Raw genomic sequence first — 17,789 nt, forward strand, 5'->3', positions numbered from 1 at the left:
TTTGTCCCAGCAAGAGAAGAACTGCCCAATGGCCATAGTGATGGTATCTGAATCTAACAGATTATCCTGATATAATGGTTCTGATGACCTCTCATAGATCCTTCCCATGCATGCCACCAGAAAAAAGCGCTGAGTTATAGGTCAGATGGTCAAAGAAGATAAATGTTTATAATCTAGGAGGGCAGAGTCTCCTTAGATTCCTCTGCAGTTTGTGTACTTAATAAGAAAGCTGTTGCTTGGTGCCTCTGTTACACTGTCTTTGTTTTAATGTTATTCTAAGGTGTCCTTGGCAAGCATCTACACATCCGATTTCTTGCCTTTGTCGGCAGACAGCTGAGCATCCCTGGCTTTGTTGCTTTGAGGAGACTCTGCTGTTTCCCCCTCAAAGCCATCACCAAGGGCTCCAGTAACACTATGGTAGGATGGAGGGATAGATTCTGTGGATGGTGTTTGGGATTTGCCTGGGATTCCGATATAGTTTTCATTCATCAGAAGTGCAATGAGACCTTCTTTTTCTGGAGCATCTTCATCAAGGATATCACCATCACAGTTTTTGTGGCGGTGTAAGAAACAGGCCTGCTTCATGGAGCGTTGGAGCACATGACTCCGGAAGGCCCTCTGGATAACAGCTGCATGCACCTCCTCGTACTTCCTTCTGAGTGTGGTGGTGATTGGTTCGTAAGAAGCCTTGGATGGGTTGGCTGCCATGAATTTTTCCTCCATTTGTACCTTAACGGTGTCCATTTCATCAGAGTCTCCGAGCACCCTTTTGGTGAAAGCAAAGAGAATGTCCAAGCAGTGAATCCGGTCCCCACTGACCATGGGAAGGTCCATTGCTATCAGCTCAAGTTTATTTGGCTTAGGTATGCGCAAAGGCTCTGCCAGAGTATGCGCGAAGTCAGAAAGTTTAGAGTATGAAATAAACTGGGTTGCTAGAGGGTCAAATTTCTCCCACACTTCGTAAAACATTTCAAAGTCGTCGTCACCTAAAGGTTCAGTGCTCTCTTCCGTGGCAACGTTAAAGTTCTCCAAAATGACTGCAATGTACATGTTCACAACTATGAGAAAGGACACAATGATGTAAGTAACAAAGAACATGATGCCGACTGCAGCATTCCCACAGTCTCCCTTAGAGAAAGTTGAAGGAACTTTGAGGTTTGGATCACAGAATGGAGGCCCATAGTTTAGAATGGGGCTAAGAAGTCCATCCCAACCAGCAGATGTGGTAATCTGGAAGAGGCAGAGCATACTGTTGCCAAAGGTCTCAAAGTTGAACATGTCATCAATCCCAGCTTCCCGGGCAACGTAGGCAAAGTTGGCCATGCCAAAAATGGCATAAATGAACATGACCAGGAAAAGCAGGAGGCCGATGTTGAACAGAGCAGGGAGGGACATCATCAAGGCAAAAAGGAGTGTCCGGATTCCTCTGGCAGACCGGATGAGCCGGAGTATTCGTCCTATCCGCACCAAGCGGATCACTCGGAAAAGCGTCGGTGAAAAAGAAACCAAAATGCCAGAAAGCACATTGCCTGGAGGGGAGAAATCCGTAATGAAAGTCTTGCATTTTTTTATCCAACAAGATTATTTTTCAGTGGCTGTTGACTCAGGCTAACCCTTAATTGTTTAAGGCTAAAAAGAAACCTGGTAATTATTCTCCTCTGCATTTCATTACAATGATGTCTAACTTTTTCCAGAGACCTTTAAACATGGTTTTAAGAAGCTATCACTCTAAAATGCCATGTGGTGTGTAATTAATTTGGGGCACAGCCCAGCCAAAGTTAAGCACTTTTAAAGTCCCATTTACCAGGGATTCTCTATAGTTTCTCCCCATACACATCTGGAGGGACACAGGCCCTATCCAGCCACAACATGCAGGTGCTCCAAGTCCCATCCTCCACTGCTCTGTGCATAAAGGGTAGAGAGACTTCCCTCATCCTTGGCTGTTCTTCTCTCCAGTCACTAGGGTCATTTCCTTTGAGCTATGGTTGGCCCCTCACCTGCTTACCTTTGTCTCTTTGGCCAAGGAAGAGCCAGTGTGGTATAGTGGTTAGCGTGTTGGACTGGGACTCAGGAGATCTGGGTTCTAGTCCCCACTTAGCCATGAAGCTCCCTGGATGACTTAGGCTAGGATGAGAGTCAGTGACTGGCCCAAAGTCACCCAGTGAGCTCCATGGCTAAGTGGGGACTAGAACCCGGATCTCCCGGATCTCATCCTTACCTACCCGACAGGGTGGTTGTGAGGATAAAATGGAGAGGAAGAGAACCACATAAGCCACCTTGGGTTCCTTGCAAAAGGAACAAAGGTGGGATATAAATATCATAGTAAAATAAATAAAGGAAGGCTCTCCAACTCCATGCACCTGGTGGACCTCATAGGTTCCAAAACTCTTGCTATCCTGCCCCCTTCTTGGAAGCTTTCTGAGGCTTTCTGACAGATGTCAGGATGCTCCTGTATTCACAGCAGCAGCGTCTCATCAGCTCCATCCCAGCTGATCACAATCCACAGTTGCCAGAGAGCCTACTACAATGAAGCACCTGACACTATTGATTTTGGTGGGGAGGGTTTGAAAAATGCTTAAAATGCTTAACTCAGGCTGGCCGGCTGAAGAACTAGTCAAGAATGCATTGCCCCCTAGCCACTTACCAACAATTGACATGATCACAACAACTAAATCAAAAATGTTCCATCCATTGGTGAAGTAGTAGTATCTAAGAGCCACCAGCTTCAGAACACACTCCATTGTGAAGAGGGCGATAAAGAGGATGTTGATTTTTTTAAGGACATTAGTCTTCTCCAAGGATTGATCATCTGCCTCCACCATCATGGCGACCATATTAAGGCAGATGAGCATCATGATGGCGACATCGAAAGCTTGGCGGGTTACAATGTCGAAAATGAATCCTTGGAATTTGTTCTGGAGGCAGGGGAGGAGAAAGATTGTTCAGGGTTTGTTGCAGAATGAGTACATTTGTACAATTAGTGACCTTTCATATTATTATCCTTCCATGATTAACCCAGACAACAACTGATAGCATAATTTGCTCCAACCAGAAAATAAACCCTCAGGCTTAAATGATTAATATCGCTTTCAAGCTCTTTCTGTGCAGCTGATTGCTCAATTAAGATAACTGGTGTCTGTGATGCTAAGTTCAACACTACAGGATGAGTTGGGGTGGGGGAGACAAGACCCTCTCCTCACCATGTGACAGCAGCAGCAGTAAAAAACCCTCTGAAAGCTGTTTATCACCTATGAAGCATCTGCTTCCCCAGTATAATTGTTTCGTGCTCCTCCTTGTCCATACTGAAACTGCTGCCACCATCAAAAGATAAGTTAACACCATACCAAGCAGAAAGAAAGAGGATACCTTGTTAGAAGGCCACATTTAATACTTTCACTTCATTCCCTATTACAGTAATATACCAGAATCAAATATGCTTCAAACAAAAAAGTAACCTTAAGTCTCAGCCCCAAGATTATACTTTGCCTTTACCAAGTATATTGGCCAACATCAATCAATCAGTTATTACTTGTAGATTAATCTACTGATTTAACCAATGGAAGTTTGTAGCCCTGTTAATGTTTACAGTGTTGTTCTGTTGTAACTCTTTCACCTAGAACAACTACTAGAGAATGTTCTCACCAGTGGCCGTGGGATGGGTTTTTGGGGTTTCTTGGATCCTAGTTTTTTCATGGCATTATAATATTTTTTCTGTTCTTCTGTCATGAAGATGTCTTCTCCACCAAAGTATAAGGAGATAATGCAACCAATATTATTACAGGCAGGTTATATATAGTTTCAACCCCCAAATCCTAAAATCCTAACTTCAAATAATAATTATATTTCCCTTTATTTGAACTCAAGTCCTTTCTTTTATGCCTTATTACACACATACTAGAGTGGAGTCTCATTCTGTCAAAATATTGTCATTTTGAAAGTCAATATAAAAGAACTAGGGACATCTACTGGAAGAGGAGTTGGACTTAGGCTGGAGAGACCTAGGTTGAACTTTCAGGTGAACCAAAGACACGTAGAGTGTTTGGGGCATTATTTTATTTGTATTGATTTATACATACCCCACTTAAACAACAACAACAACCTGCATTAAAAACATGGAAGTGTTCTTATCCGCATGAACCTTCAGAGAAAGTAAATTGTTTCCTTTGTGTGAGTCTCACAAAGTCTCTCATAGTGCTATATCCCATCCTATGCATCCTCCAGTTTTTCCTTTCTCAATAGACCTGCCATTTTCATGCATGGGGACTGGTCCAATTGAAGCTATTTTGATTCTTAAGAGTTCACTTTCCATGAGTGTAAGAATACAGAAAAACTGTTGGGATACTTATCTTTTTCTTTTGCTGGTTAAAATTGTCAATAATGACGCCAACAAAAAGGTTCAGAGTGAAAAACGATCCAAAGATGATAAAAATCACAAAATACATGTACATATATTTGTTATGTTCCCATCTGGGCTGGCGTTCTACCTGCAAAAATGAAAAGCAAATTGAATAACCAGGGATGGGGTGGGGTGGGGGGCAATTAAGCTGATTGGCTATTTAGCTGGGTGGCTGTACATTTCAGGGCTTATAAACATGTGCCAAAGTTGCTGTACTAAGATATGAGTGCTGTCTATGCCTCTAGGTCTCTGCAAAACTATCAATCACTCAGCAATGGTGGGAAGCAGTTTTCAAGTAGAAAGCAGAAATTGATCAAAGGAGCATTACAGCTGGCCCAGGGCCGGCCCTACCATTAGGCAGAGTTAGGCAATTGCCTCAGGCAGCAGATCTTGGGAGGTGGCAGCAAGGTGTTGAAGGAAAAGCCTGTGTGCCATGCAGCCTGTTCTGTGCCCCCTAAGTTAGCCTGCTCCATTCAGGTGCAGTGGAGGATGCTGGTACCATCATCAGTGTTGAAGACAGATTCATCTGGCAGGTCAGTTGGCTTTCATATATGGAGTGGGAGCGGGTGCCATCTTGCTCTTTGCTTCAAGCAGCAAAATGACTTGGGCCAGCCTTGAGCTGGCCTCTCGTTCCCTCACAAATCTCTTCCCATTGCTATGGTAAGTCAGACACCATAGATGAGGGTTGCAGAATCTCATGCCTGGGGACCAAATCCCACCTTGCTGGGCTCTCAGTCTGGCCCTCTGGGGTAGCCCAAATGGCCCTATTCCCTTTGCCCTGACTGCCAATTGTTGGGTGGTTTTCCAGCAGATGCATGGCTTTTCTCATTCGAAATGGTTGAAATGACTCTCCTAAGGCTCAGTTACTGGCACTCAAAGCCATAATCTAAAATATGTTGGTATTTACCCCCCCTCCCGTCTTTTGCTTTCGGCCCCAGCTGCCACCAGAGTTCAACCCCCAAGAGCTTCTCTGAAATGGAACTTGACTCTCAGGCTGAAAGAGGCTCAACACCCACACCATAGCCCTACTTATGCCACATTTTCTCGAAGAGGGCCAGAATAGCTTGTATAGCATATATGGAGAGACCTAGAGAGATTCCCACCCTGGCAGTGTACAGGGCCAAACCACCTTCTCTTCAGCAGTAGAACTTTGCCACATATGAACATAAGAGGAGCCATGATGGATCACGGGTTCACCTAGTCCAGCATTCTGTGCACACATTGGTCAACCAGCTGTCAACCAGGAACCCACAAGCAGGGCATGAGCGCAACAGCACCCTCCCACCCGTGTTCCCCAGCAACTGGTGTACATAGGCTCACTGCCTGTGATACTGGAGGTAGCACATAGCCATCAGTGCTGGTAGCCATTCATAGCCTTCTCCTCCAGGAATTTGTCTAATCCCATTTTAAAGTCATCCACACTACACAGTTAAACCACACTATGTTGTGGTAGCGAATTCCATAGTTTAACTATGCACTGTGTGAAGAGGTACTTCCTTCTATCTGTCCTGAATCTCCCACCACTCAGCTTCATGGGAGGACCCCACTGGGTTCTAGTATTTTGAGAGAGGGAGAAAAATGTCTCCCTACCCACATTCTCCACATCATGCATAATTTTGCACACCTCTATCATATCTCCCCTTCCCCACCTCTTTTCTAAGTGAAATGGTCTCAGATGTGGTGACCTTTCCTCATAGGGATTTTGCTCCAGTCCCTCCTTCTGCCCTGCAATCCATCCAAATCAGACCCTGCCATGCAGCAATTCATCTTTTAAAAAGTTTAAACTGATACCAATGGGAGCTTTTTTAAAGCCATGTGTTTTTCCATTGGGAAGGGATGGAAAGCTTAATGCATTACCCTCCCAATATTTATCTATGCAAAATTTACCTTCCAAACTGCTTTTATTCCTGGAGGGGTGTATGTGTGTGTGGGGGAGATATAGGGTGTCTCTACATTGAGCAAAAAACCCACAAAACCCACATCCTTTCTGGAACTTCCTGCTTTCGGTTTCTTTGCGGGATTAGGAAGGGCTTCTTTAGACGGCAGCCACGTGGTTTGAACTGAGGTAGTGCCTTCCTCTGTCCCTGGCATGTGTGCATGGGGGGGGGGAGTCTTGTTTTCATAGCTCGCAGCCCCCAGGAAACCTCTGATTTACTTCTGAGTAGACATAAAATGTAAGATTGTGCTGTAAGTCTGCAACCCTTGGTGCACCTATGTGGGAGCAAGCCCCATCGAACTCAGTGGGACTTACTTCTGAGTAGGCATAAGATCAACCTGTAAGTCTGCAACCCTCGGCACACTTACTTGGGAGTAAGCCCCAATGAACTTAATAGGGTGCTCTGAAACAACAGAGGATGTTGCTTCTGAACTTGGTGGGGTGGGGGATCAGCTGTGTCTACCTTCATTGCAGGGTGGCATTTTACCCCCTTCTCCCTCCAACTGAGAAATGCAGAGGCAGGAGTCGCAATCAGCCGGCGATGCTTGCCCTAGTGCCTGTCAAATCTGCTTGGGTCTCCTTCCGTGCAACCCCGTTCCCATCCTCAACACCTTCATCGTCCTGTCCGTGCCCCCAACAACTGAAAACAAACGCCCACAGCAGGCAGACTCAGTGGTTTCTTCCACTATGGGAGAAGTTCACGGGAGGTCATGGCGCTCCTGTTCCGTGGGCTGGAAAAAATACCACTTTTTTTGCATTTGGGGAAAACATGAGATAGGCTGGGGGGAATGGCGGGAGGTGCATTGGATGGCAATGGTGTCATGCAAAGAGCCCGCCAACTTCCGAGAGAGATCCCTCTCAATAGCAGGATAAAAGCTCCGTGTGATGAACCCCATATAGATTTCATCTTTTCTCCTCCAGTTGGAACTGGGAAACAGGCCTGGAAGTGGATTTTGAGTGGACAAAGGGCAGGAGGGTAAAGAGGGAAACAGCTCCTGCCACTCACAGTGACAAACTGCAAGGGAAACTGTGCACACTTCTGTCTAATATCTAGTTTGACACTTGGTCTCCACGCAACAGCATCCTGCTGTCCATTTGAAAGCACATCCCTGAGAAAAACAGATTGTGGTGGGATGGCCTAACTATATCAGACTGAAGTTGTTATAGCTATGATGCCCCACATAAAAAACTGAACGGTGCAGCTCCTGTCTGAGGATGTTACATCCCCATTCAGCTTGTCTAAATTAACTCTTAGGGATTCTGTCCTGCAGTAGAAAATTCCTCTGGCTCCTGTTTGGGAGTTCCTGAACTTTATTTAAAAGACTGACTTTATTTCCAAGCAGGCTAATGCTCCCAGGGTGATCCATTCCTTAGCCAGGCATTTTGCAGTGTATTGAAAAGGCAAATGCTTCTTACTCACAGTTAATTAACACTGCAGGTATAAAAGTGTTCTAGAGGGGAGGGAGACAAGCTGCCCAATTTAACCCCTTTATTTCCATCTGTGCTCTATGAAAATATTCATGCTTAGGCACTCTAAAAGCCATATTCGACCATGTGCTAACCAAGGGCTGGGAAACCTCTCACCCAGGGCCAAGATACAGCCTGCAGGGCCTTCCCCTTGCAGCAATTTTTAAAAAGCCTCCATTGGTGCCAATGGAGGCATCAAAATTTTAATTGTTACATAGGGGGCATTTTCAGGGGTATCAGTACTGGGGAGGAAAGGGTTAACCCTCCCCTGCTCGTGCCCTGCAACCACTCCAAATCAGCCCCCCCCCCACGTTTTTCAAAAACCTTAAATTGGTACCAATGGGAGCTTTTTTTAAAAGCTTAATTGCTGCCTTGGATGGCGGACAACAAGGATTGGCAGCTAGTGAGAGAAGGAGAAAGACAGAAGAGCATTTCTACATGAGGCTTTTATTCCGCACCTTTACAGGGGCTTCTGCTTCCAGATTCTTTGCAGGATTAAGGTCGACTCCTTTACACATGCTTTACACAATGGTTTCTTTCTCTGCCTTTCTATATGTTTCATTATACAGAAACTAGATGGCGCTGTGGTATAGCGGAATTGTGCAATGACACAGAGAGTTTCATGGCACCATTCAGGATAAACCAGACTTTCCCCATTAAGGAAAAAAAACCCCTCAATAATGGTTGCAAAGCACGGCAGAGGCCCTGGAGGATGCCGACATTGTGTAAAAGACCTGTAAACTAGCACCAGTGAGCAATCATGAGTGCACAATAACAGCCTCATGTAGAAAGGCTCAGAGACAGAATGAGAAAAAGAGGAAGTGGGACAGAAAGGGGGGGGAGAGAAGAGGCAAGAGAGAATTGAATGGATAGATGGGGAGTGACAATTATACTCTGTGTGTGCGTGCGCGCACGTGTGTGTGTAACAGAGAATGGTTGTGTGAGATGGCTCTGTGGGATGGATCACCACCCCATTTTGTACTAGCCACACCCACTTTTGACTCTGGCCACACCCTCTGCTTGCATGTGGACCTTGGAAGGTTGCCCATGAGTGAAAGTGGCCCATGGGCCAAAATAGGATCTCCACCCCTGTGCTACATATTAGACCATCTTGTTCCAAATCCCCGGCTGCAGCAGGGCAGGGAACGGCTGGGGAATGCTGAACACTCTGATGTCAAACCAAGAGTAACTTTCACTAGCAGCTACAAGGAGAAAGGGGAGGAACTAGATGCACAGCTGCCATTTTCAGTGGCAGCTACACATTTAGTTCAACATTAGGTTTGCCTCTGAACAGACTCCCTGATATTACTATTGTACAACTGCACAGGAGAAAATGTTTATTAAGATCAGCCTGAGCTGAAGAATGAAAATGTGCATTTCTGCAACTTACATCTACTGAATCCACTGCTGCATACATTATGTCCATCCAACCTTTGAAAGTTGCCTAGAGAAAAACAAACTAAGATAAACATGATAAAGACATGCCAACAGGAGTACTGAAGGAGGGCCTGGAAATGGTAAAGCATCAGTCTTCAGCGAGAATACATTGGACAGATAACTCCATGTCAACTAGGTATGGCACGGGTGTCCGATTCCATCTGGGAATCCAGCAGAAGCCCCCCTGCCTGCACCCCTGAGCCCTGCTCACTGAGCCCCTGCCCCCTCCCACCCCGTCCCTGCGTTCAGCAAGTTGCCCGCACTCACCCCAGTGTTCTTGGTGAGCTCTGTGGTCACCATTTTTTGAAAAATAAAATGATGATCACAAAAATGAGCATCTTTGCATATGTGCAAAAATGCACATTTTGCAAATGTGCAAATTTGTGTATGCGAAATGCGCATTTCTGCAAATATGGTATTTTGTGTCTCATTTTTTAAGTTTGTATTTTCAAAGTTAAGTTTAGATGTTAATTTTTAAAAAGTTTGGTTAAGTTTTAACCAGTTGTTTTCGGGGCCAAATTCAAGGTGTTGGTTTTGACCTTTAAAACCCTATATGGTTCCAGCCCAGCCTATCTCAAGGAGCGCCTCCAGCTACACCATACAGGCCACTCAACAAGATCAGCCTTGGATGGGCTTCTCTCTGTCCTGTCAGCCAGGACAGCTAGGCTGGTGAGGATGAGGACGAGGAAGAGGGCCTTCTCTGTGGTGGCCCCCACTCTGTGGAACTCCCTCCCTAGGGAACTCCGCCATGCCCCCTCTTTAATGAGCTTCTGCCACGCATTAAAAACATGGTTGTTCAGGCAGGCATTTGGGGTGGGTTAGGGTATTTTTAGAAATGTGATGTTTTTAATGTAGCATTTTATTGTTTTAAATTGTTCTTGTTGTACATCGCCCAAAGTGTCTGGGTGACCAGCCAGATGGGCGATTCATAAATTTAATAAATAAATAAATTTTAGTTTCTTTAATTTCTTTGATGAATAAAAATAATGTCCTTTATGACTGAATATTCAATAAATGTTAGCCTTAAAAACAACAACCCTGGGTGCACACCCTAATAAAATGTGCTGTGCACTCCAATGCATTCAACATTACATCCACTTCATTGGTTACTTATTCACTTCCAAGCTCAATTCAAAGTGCTGGTTTTGACTTTTAAAGCCCCAAATAGTTTGGGTCCAGGTTATGTGATGGACCACCAGCACCCATGTATGCCTGCTTGGACCTAAGATTGGCCACAGAGACCCTGCTCATAGACCCACAAGTAGGTAGAATCATGTTGAAAAGAGAAGGTCTTTTCAGTGGTGGCCTCCAGTCTGCAGAACTCCCTCCTTCAAGAAATACGTTTAGCTCCCTCCCTATTTTCTTTTAGATGGGCCATGAAAACATTTTTATTTCAATCTGCCTTTGGTCAATAGGTGGGGTTGATTTATACTGCTCTTGCCAAGTTATTTTCAGATTTTTCTGTGTGGTTTTATGCTGGTCGTCTTGGTGTGTTTTTGCGGCTCTTTTAGTTTTTAGACTTCTAATGTAAAAATTGTAATTGATTGTGGTTTTATTAATTGGATATTGATATTGTGTTGTTTTATTGCATTATTTTTGTTTAGAATTGTGATTGCTAGCTGTGTTGGGAAGGCTTTTCATCATGAAAAGCAATATAAAAGCCTCTTAATAAACAATAAATAAATAAATGGACCAATAGTCTGACCCAGTATATGGCAGCTTGTGAAGTCAAACACAGCTGACAACCAATAATGTTTTAGAGCTAATTGACAAAGTATCCAGTCACCAGGGCCAAACGGCATTCTGGGAGTTCTTAGAGGACTCTGATGGAAAATAATCTATCTTTGAACAATTTGTTAAATATTTAACATATGTTTAAAAATTGCCAAATTACCAAACACAGCCTCCTTCTCTGAAGATTATATAAAGTAGCTGATTTTAAAAAGAAAAGATTCTAAGGGCAGGGGGATCCTGGAAACTACTGAACTGGCAAGCTTCATTCTCTATGAGGTAAATTAGCTGAAATTATTATTCATATAGCTGTGATTTCATAATGAAAGGTGGCATATAAACACTTTAAATAAATAATAAAGAAAATATCATTATTACACAGATAGAAGAACAAGTCTGGTTGAGAAAGAAAAAGCATGGCTTTTACAACATCAAGCACTGATCCATCCATTAGACAAATGAAATACTTTCCCTAATGAAAAGCCTTGTGGGGTTTGTTGCACCCTCAGCAGGCTGACCAAAACACTTTGCAGATGGCAGCAACAATAAGGACAGCAAGGGAATGGAGAATGGATGGGGGGAGGGGTGCATCATGCTCTAAAACCTACCACTTGAAGAAGAGCCAGGTAACCAGAGCCAACATTATCGAAATTTACTTTAACGTTTGTCCAGTATAATCTCCCAGTATTGTTGTATTTAGTGCAATCCCTCCTTCTCCGAATAGCTGTCTCATTTATAGAGGAATTTGCGTCTGTCAGGTTAACACATTTCCCAAACTTCCCTGCAAACAGGCTGACACCCACAATGCTGAAAATGAGCCAGAAAATGAGGCAGACCAGAAGAACATTCATAATGGAAGGGATGGCTCCTACGAGGGCATTGACCACCACCTTTGACGGAGGAGAAAAGGGGGGAATGGATGGGGGCCGGAGGGCAGTAATGGAATGAAAGGGAAAGGAGAAAGAAAACAGACAATGAAGAATAGCAAAAAGGCAGTCACAATCTAACAGTCAAGCAATTAAAGAATATTTGGTTGATTAATCATCTTCATTCTGATGGATTAAAATTTAAACACACCTGCATATTACCAAAACCTCAATATAGTTGCCATAAAAAAAAAATAATAATAATTAAGGGTGAAATCCTATGCATGTTTAGACAGACAAAAGGTCTACAATTCCCTGGCTAGGGAATGCTGGGAGTTGTAGGGCTTTTTCTTCTGTCTAAACATGCATAGGATTGCACCCTAAAGCACTTAACAGCTTGGTTCCAACATACCAAGAGGTCACCCCTCCTATATGCTCCATCAGAATCACAAAGACTGGATGAGAACATCTTTTTGCATCTATCATCCCTGGGCCAAGTCAAGATAACCATGGAAAGGATGGTTAGGCATATTACAGGTGCACCGTCCAACCTGAATATGCCTTGTTGAAATGGAATCTAATTGCACTCATCTGAAATGCCTTTGCTATAAATGGGTTTAAGAAGGGATATTCAGTATGCAGACAGAATCCACAATTTTATTCAGAGAGTCTTTCAGATTCTCATTTCCTCACCCTGGGTCCTATTTGTTTCTGCTGATACAATACGGTGGAATAGTCCATCTTCTCTGGTCACCATTCTGAAGTGGGACAGCCAACATGTAATCTGTACCATTTGTGTAATGCCCGTTTTGCCTATTTGCACACTTTTAACTTCAGAAGATACGACTGTGAGACACACCTGTGGCGTCTCCTGAAATCCCTTGCCAGCAGTGTGGCACATGCCTACAAGCACCTCATACAGACTCTCATCTACCTTCTGGCAATCAGTGATCCAAGTCCTCAAATCCCCTTCATCACCCCCACCCCTCAATATAGCAGCTTTCAAAAGAAGCAGCTTAGAAATCTATAGCCCTTTCAAAGTGTTAATATTCAAAGTGGCTTATATTCATCTTACCCTCATCCCTTCAAATCGTGATAGGGCTCTTAATGGCCTCAAAGCTCGCAGTGTCCGTAGGGATTTCATGGGTCCCATGTCAGATTTTCCGAGCAGATTTGCTATGAGGGTAACTAAGGAGACCTGAACAAAGAGTAGAGTTGGACAATTTGGAATATAAGGCATAAGGGAACAATGTCATTATGTATGTTATCTCCCTCCCCGCCACACATAAACATACACACAACACACACAAAGAAAAAGGGCATTAGTTCTGGATGTGGGATGACAAGCACATTAACCATTAAAGGTAAAGGTGTCCCCAACCAGTCGTGTCCGACTCTAGGGTGCGGTGCTCATCCCCGTTTCTAAGCCGAAGAGCCAGCGCTGTCCGAAGACGCTTCCGTGGTCATGTGGCCGGCATGACTGAACACCGAGGTGCACGGAACGCTGTTACCTTTCCCGCCGAGATGGTACCTATTTATCTACTTGCAATTTCTTGCTTTTGAACTGCTAGGTTGGCAGAAGCTGGGACTGAAGACGGGAGCTCACTCCGTCACGCAGCACTCGGGTCTCAAACTGCTGACCTGCCGACCTTCCAGTCTGCAGTTCAGCGTCTTAACCACTAAGCCACCGTGGCCCCAACATTAACCATTAGGCAGAGGTAATCGAGAGAACTGACCCAACCAGTGAAGATCCTTTCCAAATAAAAGGGTACTTGGCTGGGCAGACTGTGAACATAGTTCATGGCAACGCACGAGAGTTTCTGCATGAGTAAGAGGTTCAACATGACATCACTTCTGTCCCTGCTGTGCCTACAGAGCAGCTGGCTTTGGGTATCTGCTCTATTGAATGCAGACTGCACACGTACAGAATCCTGTTCTACATTTCATGCCAGAGAAGAACCCCTGGAGAAACAGTGCTCAGACCCAAGCATTGCAACCTTTATATTCTGAACCTGATCATTACAAAAGTCAGTCACATCAGTAATCATGATGCACATTGTTGGAGCACCATGTAGCAACCGTGATCCAGCTGTTATCTTTTCTTTTTTTTTTTAACTATAAAATTGCCTTTTTGTCAGATCACTAGTCTATCAAGCCCACTGCGGTCTGCCCTGACTGCCTGGATCTATGGTGTCTCAAGCAGAGGGCTTCCACTGTCTACTACCAGAGATACTTTTAACTGAAGATGCCAGGATTGAACTTTCCAGGACTGTGTGCCTTAAAGCACATCAGTCACTGAGCTATGTTGTTGTTGTTCAGTCGTTCAGTCGTGTCCGACCCTTCGTGACCCCATGGACCATAGCATGCCAGGCCTTCCTGTCCTGCGCTCTCTCCCGGAGTGTGCTCAAGTTCATATTCATTGCATCGGTGATGCGATCTAGCCATCTCATCCTCTGCCGTCCCCTTCTCCTTTTGTCTTCACCTTTCCCAGCATCAGGGTCTTTTCCAGAGAATTTTCTCTTCACATTAGGTAGCCAAAATATTTGAGCTTCAGCTTCAGTATCTGTCCTTCCAATGAGCACTCAGGGTTGATTTCCTTTAGGATTGACTGATTTGACCTCCTTGCAGTCCAGGAGACTCCTAAGAGTCTTCTCCAGCACCACAGTTTGAAAGCATCAATTCTTCAGCGCTCAGCCTTCCTTATAGTCCAGCTCTCACAGCCATACGTTGCTACTGGGAAAACCATAGCTTTGATTATACGAACCTTTGTCAGCAACGTGATGTCTCTGCTTCTTACTATGCTGTCTAGGCTTGCCATAGCTTTCCTCCCAAGGAGCAAGCGTCTTTTAATTTCATGGCTACAGTCACCGTCTGCGGTGATCTTGGAGATGAAGAAAATAAAATCTGTCACTGCTTCCATTTCTTCCCCTTCTATATGCCAGGAAGTGATGGGGCCAGATGCCATGATCTTCGTTTTTGTAATGTTGAGTTTCAAACCAGCTTTTGCACTCTCCTCTTTCACCCTCAACAAGAGGCTCTTTAGATCCTCTTGGCTTTCTGCCATTAGGGTGGTATCGTCTGCATATCTGAGGTTGTTGATAATTCTCCCAGCAATCTTAATTCCGACCTGTGATTCATCCAACCCGGCGTTTCTCATGATGTACTCTGCATATAAGTTAAATAAGCAGGGTGACAATATGCAGCCTTGTTGTACTCCTGTCCCAATTTTGAACCAATCAGTTGTTCCATGTCTGGTTCCTACTGTTGCTTCTTGACCCTCGTACAGGTTTCTCAGGAGACAGGTAAGGTGGTCTGGTACTCCCATCACTTTAAGAATTTGCCACAGTTTGTTGTGATCCACACAATCAAAGGCTTTAGCGTAGTCAATGAAGCAGAAATAGACGTTTTTCTGGAATTCTCTTGCTTTCTCCATGATCCAGTGAATGTTGGCGATTTGATCTCTAGTTCCTCTGCCTCTTTGAAACCCAGCTTGTACTTCAGGTAGTTCTTGGTTCACATACTGCTGAAACCTAGCTTGTAGGATTTTGAGCATCAACTTGCTGGCATGTGAAATGAGCACAATTGTGCGGTAGTTTGAACTAGGGATGGACGAAAGTCCCTTACCTGATCCTGCAGCTTGCTTCGTGGTGGGGGGGAGGTGCTCCGTTCCTCCCCCCGAAATTCTGGGCTGGGGGGGAGGCGCCCAATCCCTCCGGCCGAAATTCTGGCCGGGGGGGAGGCGCCCCGTCCCTCCGGCCGCGAACCTCGTCTCCTGCCAGGACGCAAATGGCGGCGGCCATAGCCACTGCCATTTGCGTCCCTGCAGTCAGCCATGATAGGCTACGTAAATCTTTACGTAGCCTATCACGGCTGACTTTGGGAGAAAAAAAAAAGCGCGTATGCAAACGACGACGCCCATGGGCGCCACCATTTGCATTCCTTATTTGGGCACGTGTAGTCTACGTAAACATTTACGTAGACTACGGCGAAAATAAGGGCAACGCAAATAGCGTTGCCCTTATTTTCGCCGTAGTCTACGTAAATGTTTACGTAGACTACACGTGCCCAAATAAGGAACGCAAATGGCGGCGCCCATGGGTGCCGCCATTTGCATACGCGCTTCCCCCCCCCCCAAAGTCAGCTGTGATAGGCTACGTAAGGATTTATGTAGCCTATCATGGTGTTTTTTGAAAATCTAGCCATGATAGGCTACGTAAATCTTTACGTAGCCTATCACGTTTGTTGTTGTTTGGCGTTTTTTTACTGGGAAATGGCGGCGGTGGCGGCTGGTCGGAAGACCGGCCGCCGCCAAACCGCCGCCGGTAGCTGCCAGCGCCGGGGACATTCGTCGAAGGTAAGTCCCATCCCGGGGTGGGGCGGGGGGGTGGCGGACCGTTTCTCCACCAATTTTGGGGGGCCGAATGCGTTGGCATTCGGCCTCCCGGAGATTCGTGGAGAAATTCTCTGACATCCCTAGTTTGAACACTCTTTGGCGTTCCCCTTCTTTGGAATTGGAATGTAAACTGACCTTTTCCAGTCTTGCGGCCACCGTTCAGTGTTCCAAATTTGTTGGCATATTGAGTGCAGCACTTTAACAGCATCATCTTTTAGGATTTTAAATAGCTCAGCTGGAATACTGTCATCTCCGCTAGCTTTGTTGTTACTAATGCTTCCTAAGGCCCACTTGACTACACTCTCGAGGATGTCCGGCTCAAGTTCAGTGACCGCACTATCATGGCTATCAGGGACATTCAGATCTTTCCTGTATAGTTCTTCTGTATATTCTTTCCACCTTTTCTTAATCTCATCTGCTTCTGTTAAGTCCCTGCCTTCTTTGTCCTTTATCATGCCCATCTTTGCACAAAACGTTCCCTTGAGATCTCCGATTTTCTTGAAGAGATCTCTAGTCTTTCCCATTCTGTTGTTTTCTTCGATTTCTCTGCACTGTTCATTTAAGAAGGCCTTCTTGTCTCTCCTTGCTATTCTCTGGAACTCTGCATTCAGTTGGGTATATCTTCCCCTTTCTCCCTTGCTTTTTGCTTCCCTTCTTTCCTCAGCTACTTGTAAAGCCTCATCAGACAGCCACTTGGCTTTCTTGCATTTCTTTTTCTTTGGGATGGATTTTGTTGCTGCCTCCTGAACAATGTTACAGACCTCCGTCCATAGTTCCTCAGGCACTCTGTCTATCAGGTCTAATCCCTTAAATCTATTCCTTACCTCCACTGTATATTCATAAGGGATATGATTTAGGTCATACCTGAATGGTTTAGTGGTTTTCCCTACGTTCTTCAATTTCAGCCGAAATTTTGCAAGAAGCAGCTCATGATCTGAGCCACAGTCAGCTCCAGGTCTGATTTCGATATTGACCATCTGGTGATGTCCATGTGTAGAGTCGCCTCTTGTGCTGTTGGAAAAGGGTGTTTGCTATGATCAGCGTGTTCTCTTGGCAAAACTCTATTAGCTTTTGTCCTGCTTCATTTTGTACACCAAGGCCATGCTTGCCTGTTATCCCGGTGATTTCTTGACTTTCTACTTTAGCATTCCAATCCCCTATGATAAAGAGGACATCTTTTTTTGGTGTTAGTTCTAGAAGGTGTTGTAGGTCTTCATAGAACGGATCAACCTCAGCTTCTTCGGCATCAGTGGTTGGGGTATAGACTTGAATTACTGTGATGTTGAATGGTTTGCCTTGGATTCGTACTGAGATCATTCTATCATTTTTAAGATTGTACCCCAGTACTGCTTTTCCCACCCTTTTGTTGACTATGAGTGCTACTCCATTTCTTCTAAGGGATTCTTGCCCACAGTAGTAGATATGATGGTCATCTGAATTAAATTCACCCATGCCTGTCCATTTTAGTTCGCTGATTCCCAAGATGTCGATGTTCAATCTTGCCATCTCATGTTTGACCACCTCCAGCTTACCTTGATTCATTGATCTGACATTCCAGGTTCC

At 44.8% G+C, this 17,789-nt stretch overlaps 1 protein-coding gene across 1 annotated transcript in view; it reads right to left on the minus strand.

The window, feature by feature from the left end:
* Nucleotides 1-297: 297 nt before the first annotated feature.
* The window catches only part of LOC146345196 (sodium channel protein type 5 subunit alpha-like), a 50,236-nt gene continuing 32,744 nt past the window's right edge, over nucleotides 298-17,789 (minus strand). Inside the window, exons 16-22 of the mRNA XM_084859395.1 lie at nucleotides 12,909-13,031; nucleotides 11,576-11,857; nucleotides 9,190-9,243; nucleotides 4,347-4,484; nucleotides 3,643-3,747; nucleotides 2,645-2,915; nucleotides 298-1,529 (exon numbers count right to left, since the gene is read on the minus strand). Coding sequence (XP_084715521.1) covers nucleotides 298-1,529; nucleotides 2,645-2,915; nucleotides 3,643-3,747; nucleotides 4,347-4,484; nucleotides 9,190-9,243; nucleotides 11,576-11,857; nucleotides 12,909-13,031 — 2,205 coding nt within the window. The remainder of the gene's footprint in view (nucleotides 1,530-2,644; nucleotides 2,916-3,642; nucleotides 3,748-4,346; nucleotides 4,485-9,189; nucleotides 9,244-11,575; nucleotides 11,858-12,908; nucleotides 13,032-17,789) is intronic.

The sequence above is a fragment of the Heloderma suspectum genome, chromosome 5 (assembly GCF_057233095.1).
Source record: "Heloderma suspectum isolate Gila_16-S chromosome 5, 16-S_ref, whole genome shotgun sequence".
In the NCBI taxonomy this organism is placed as follows: domain Eukaryota; kingdom Metazoa; phylum Chordata; class Lepidosauria; order Squamata; family Helodermatidae; genus Heloderma; species Heloderma suspectum.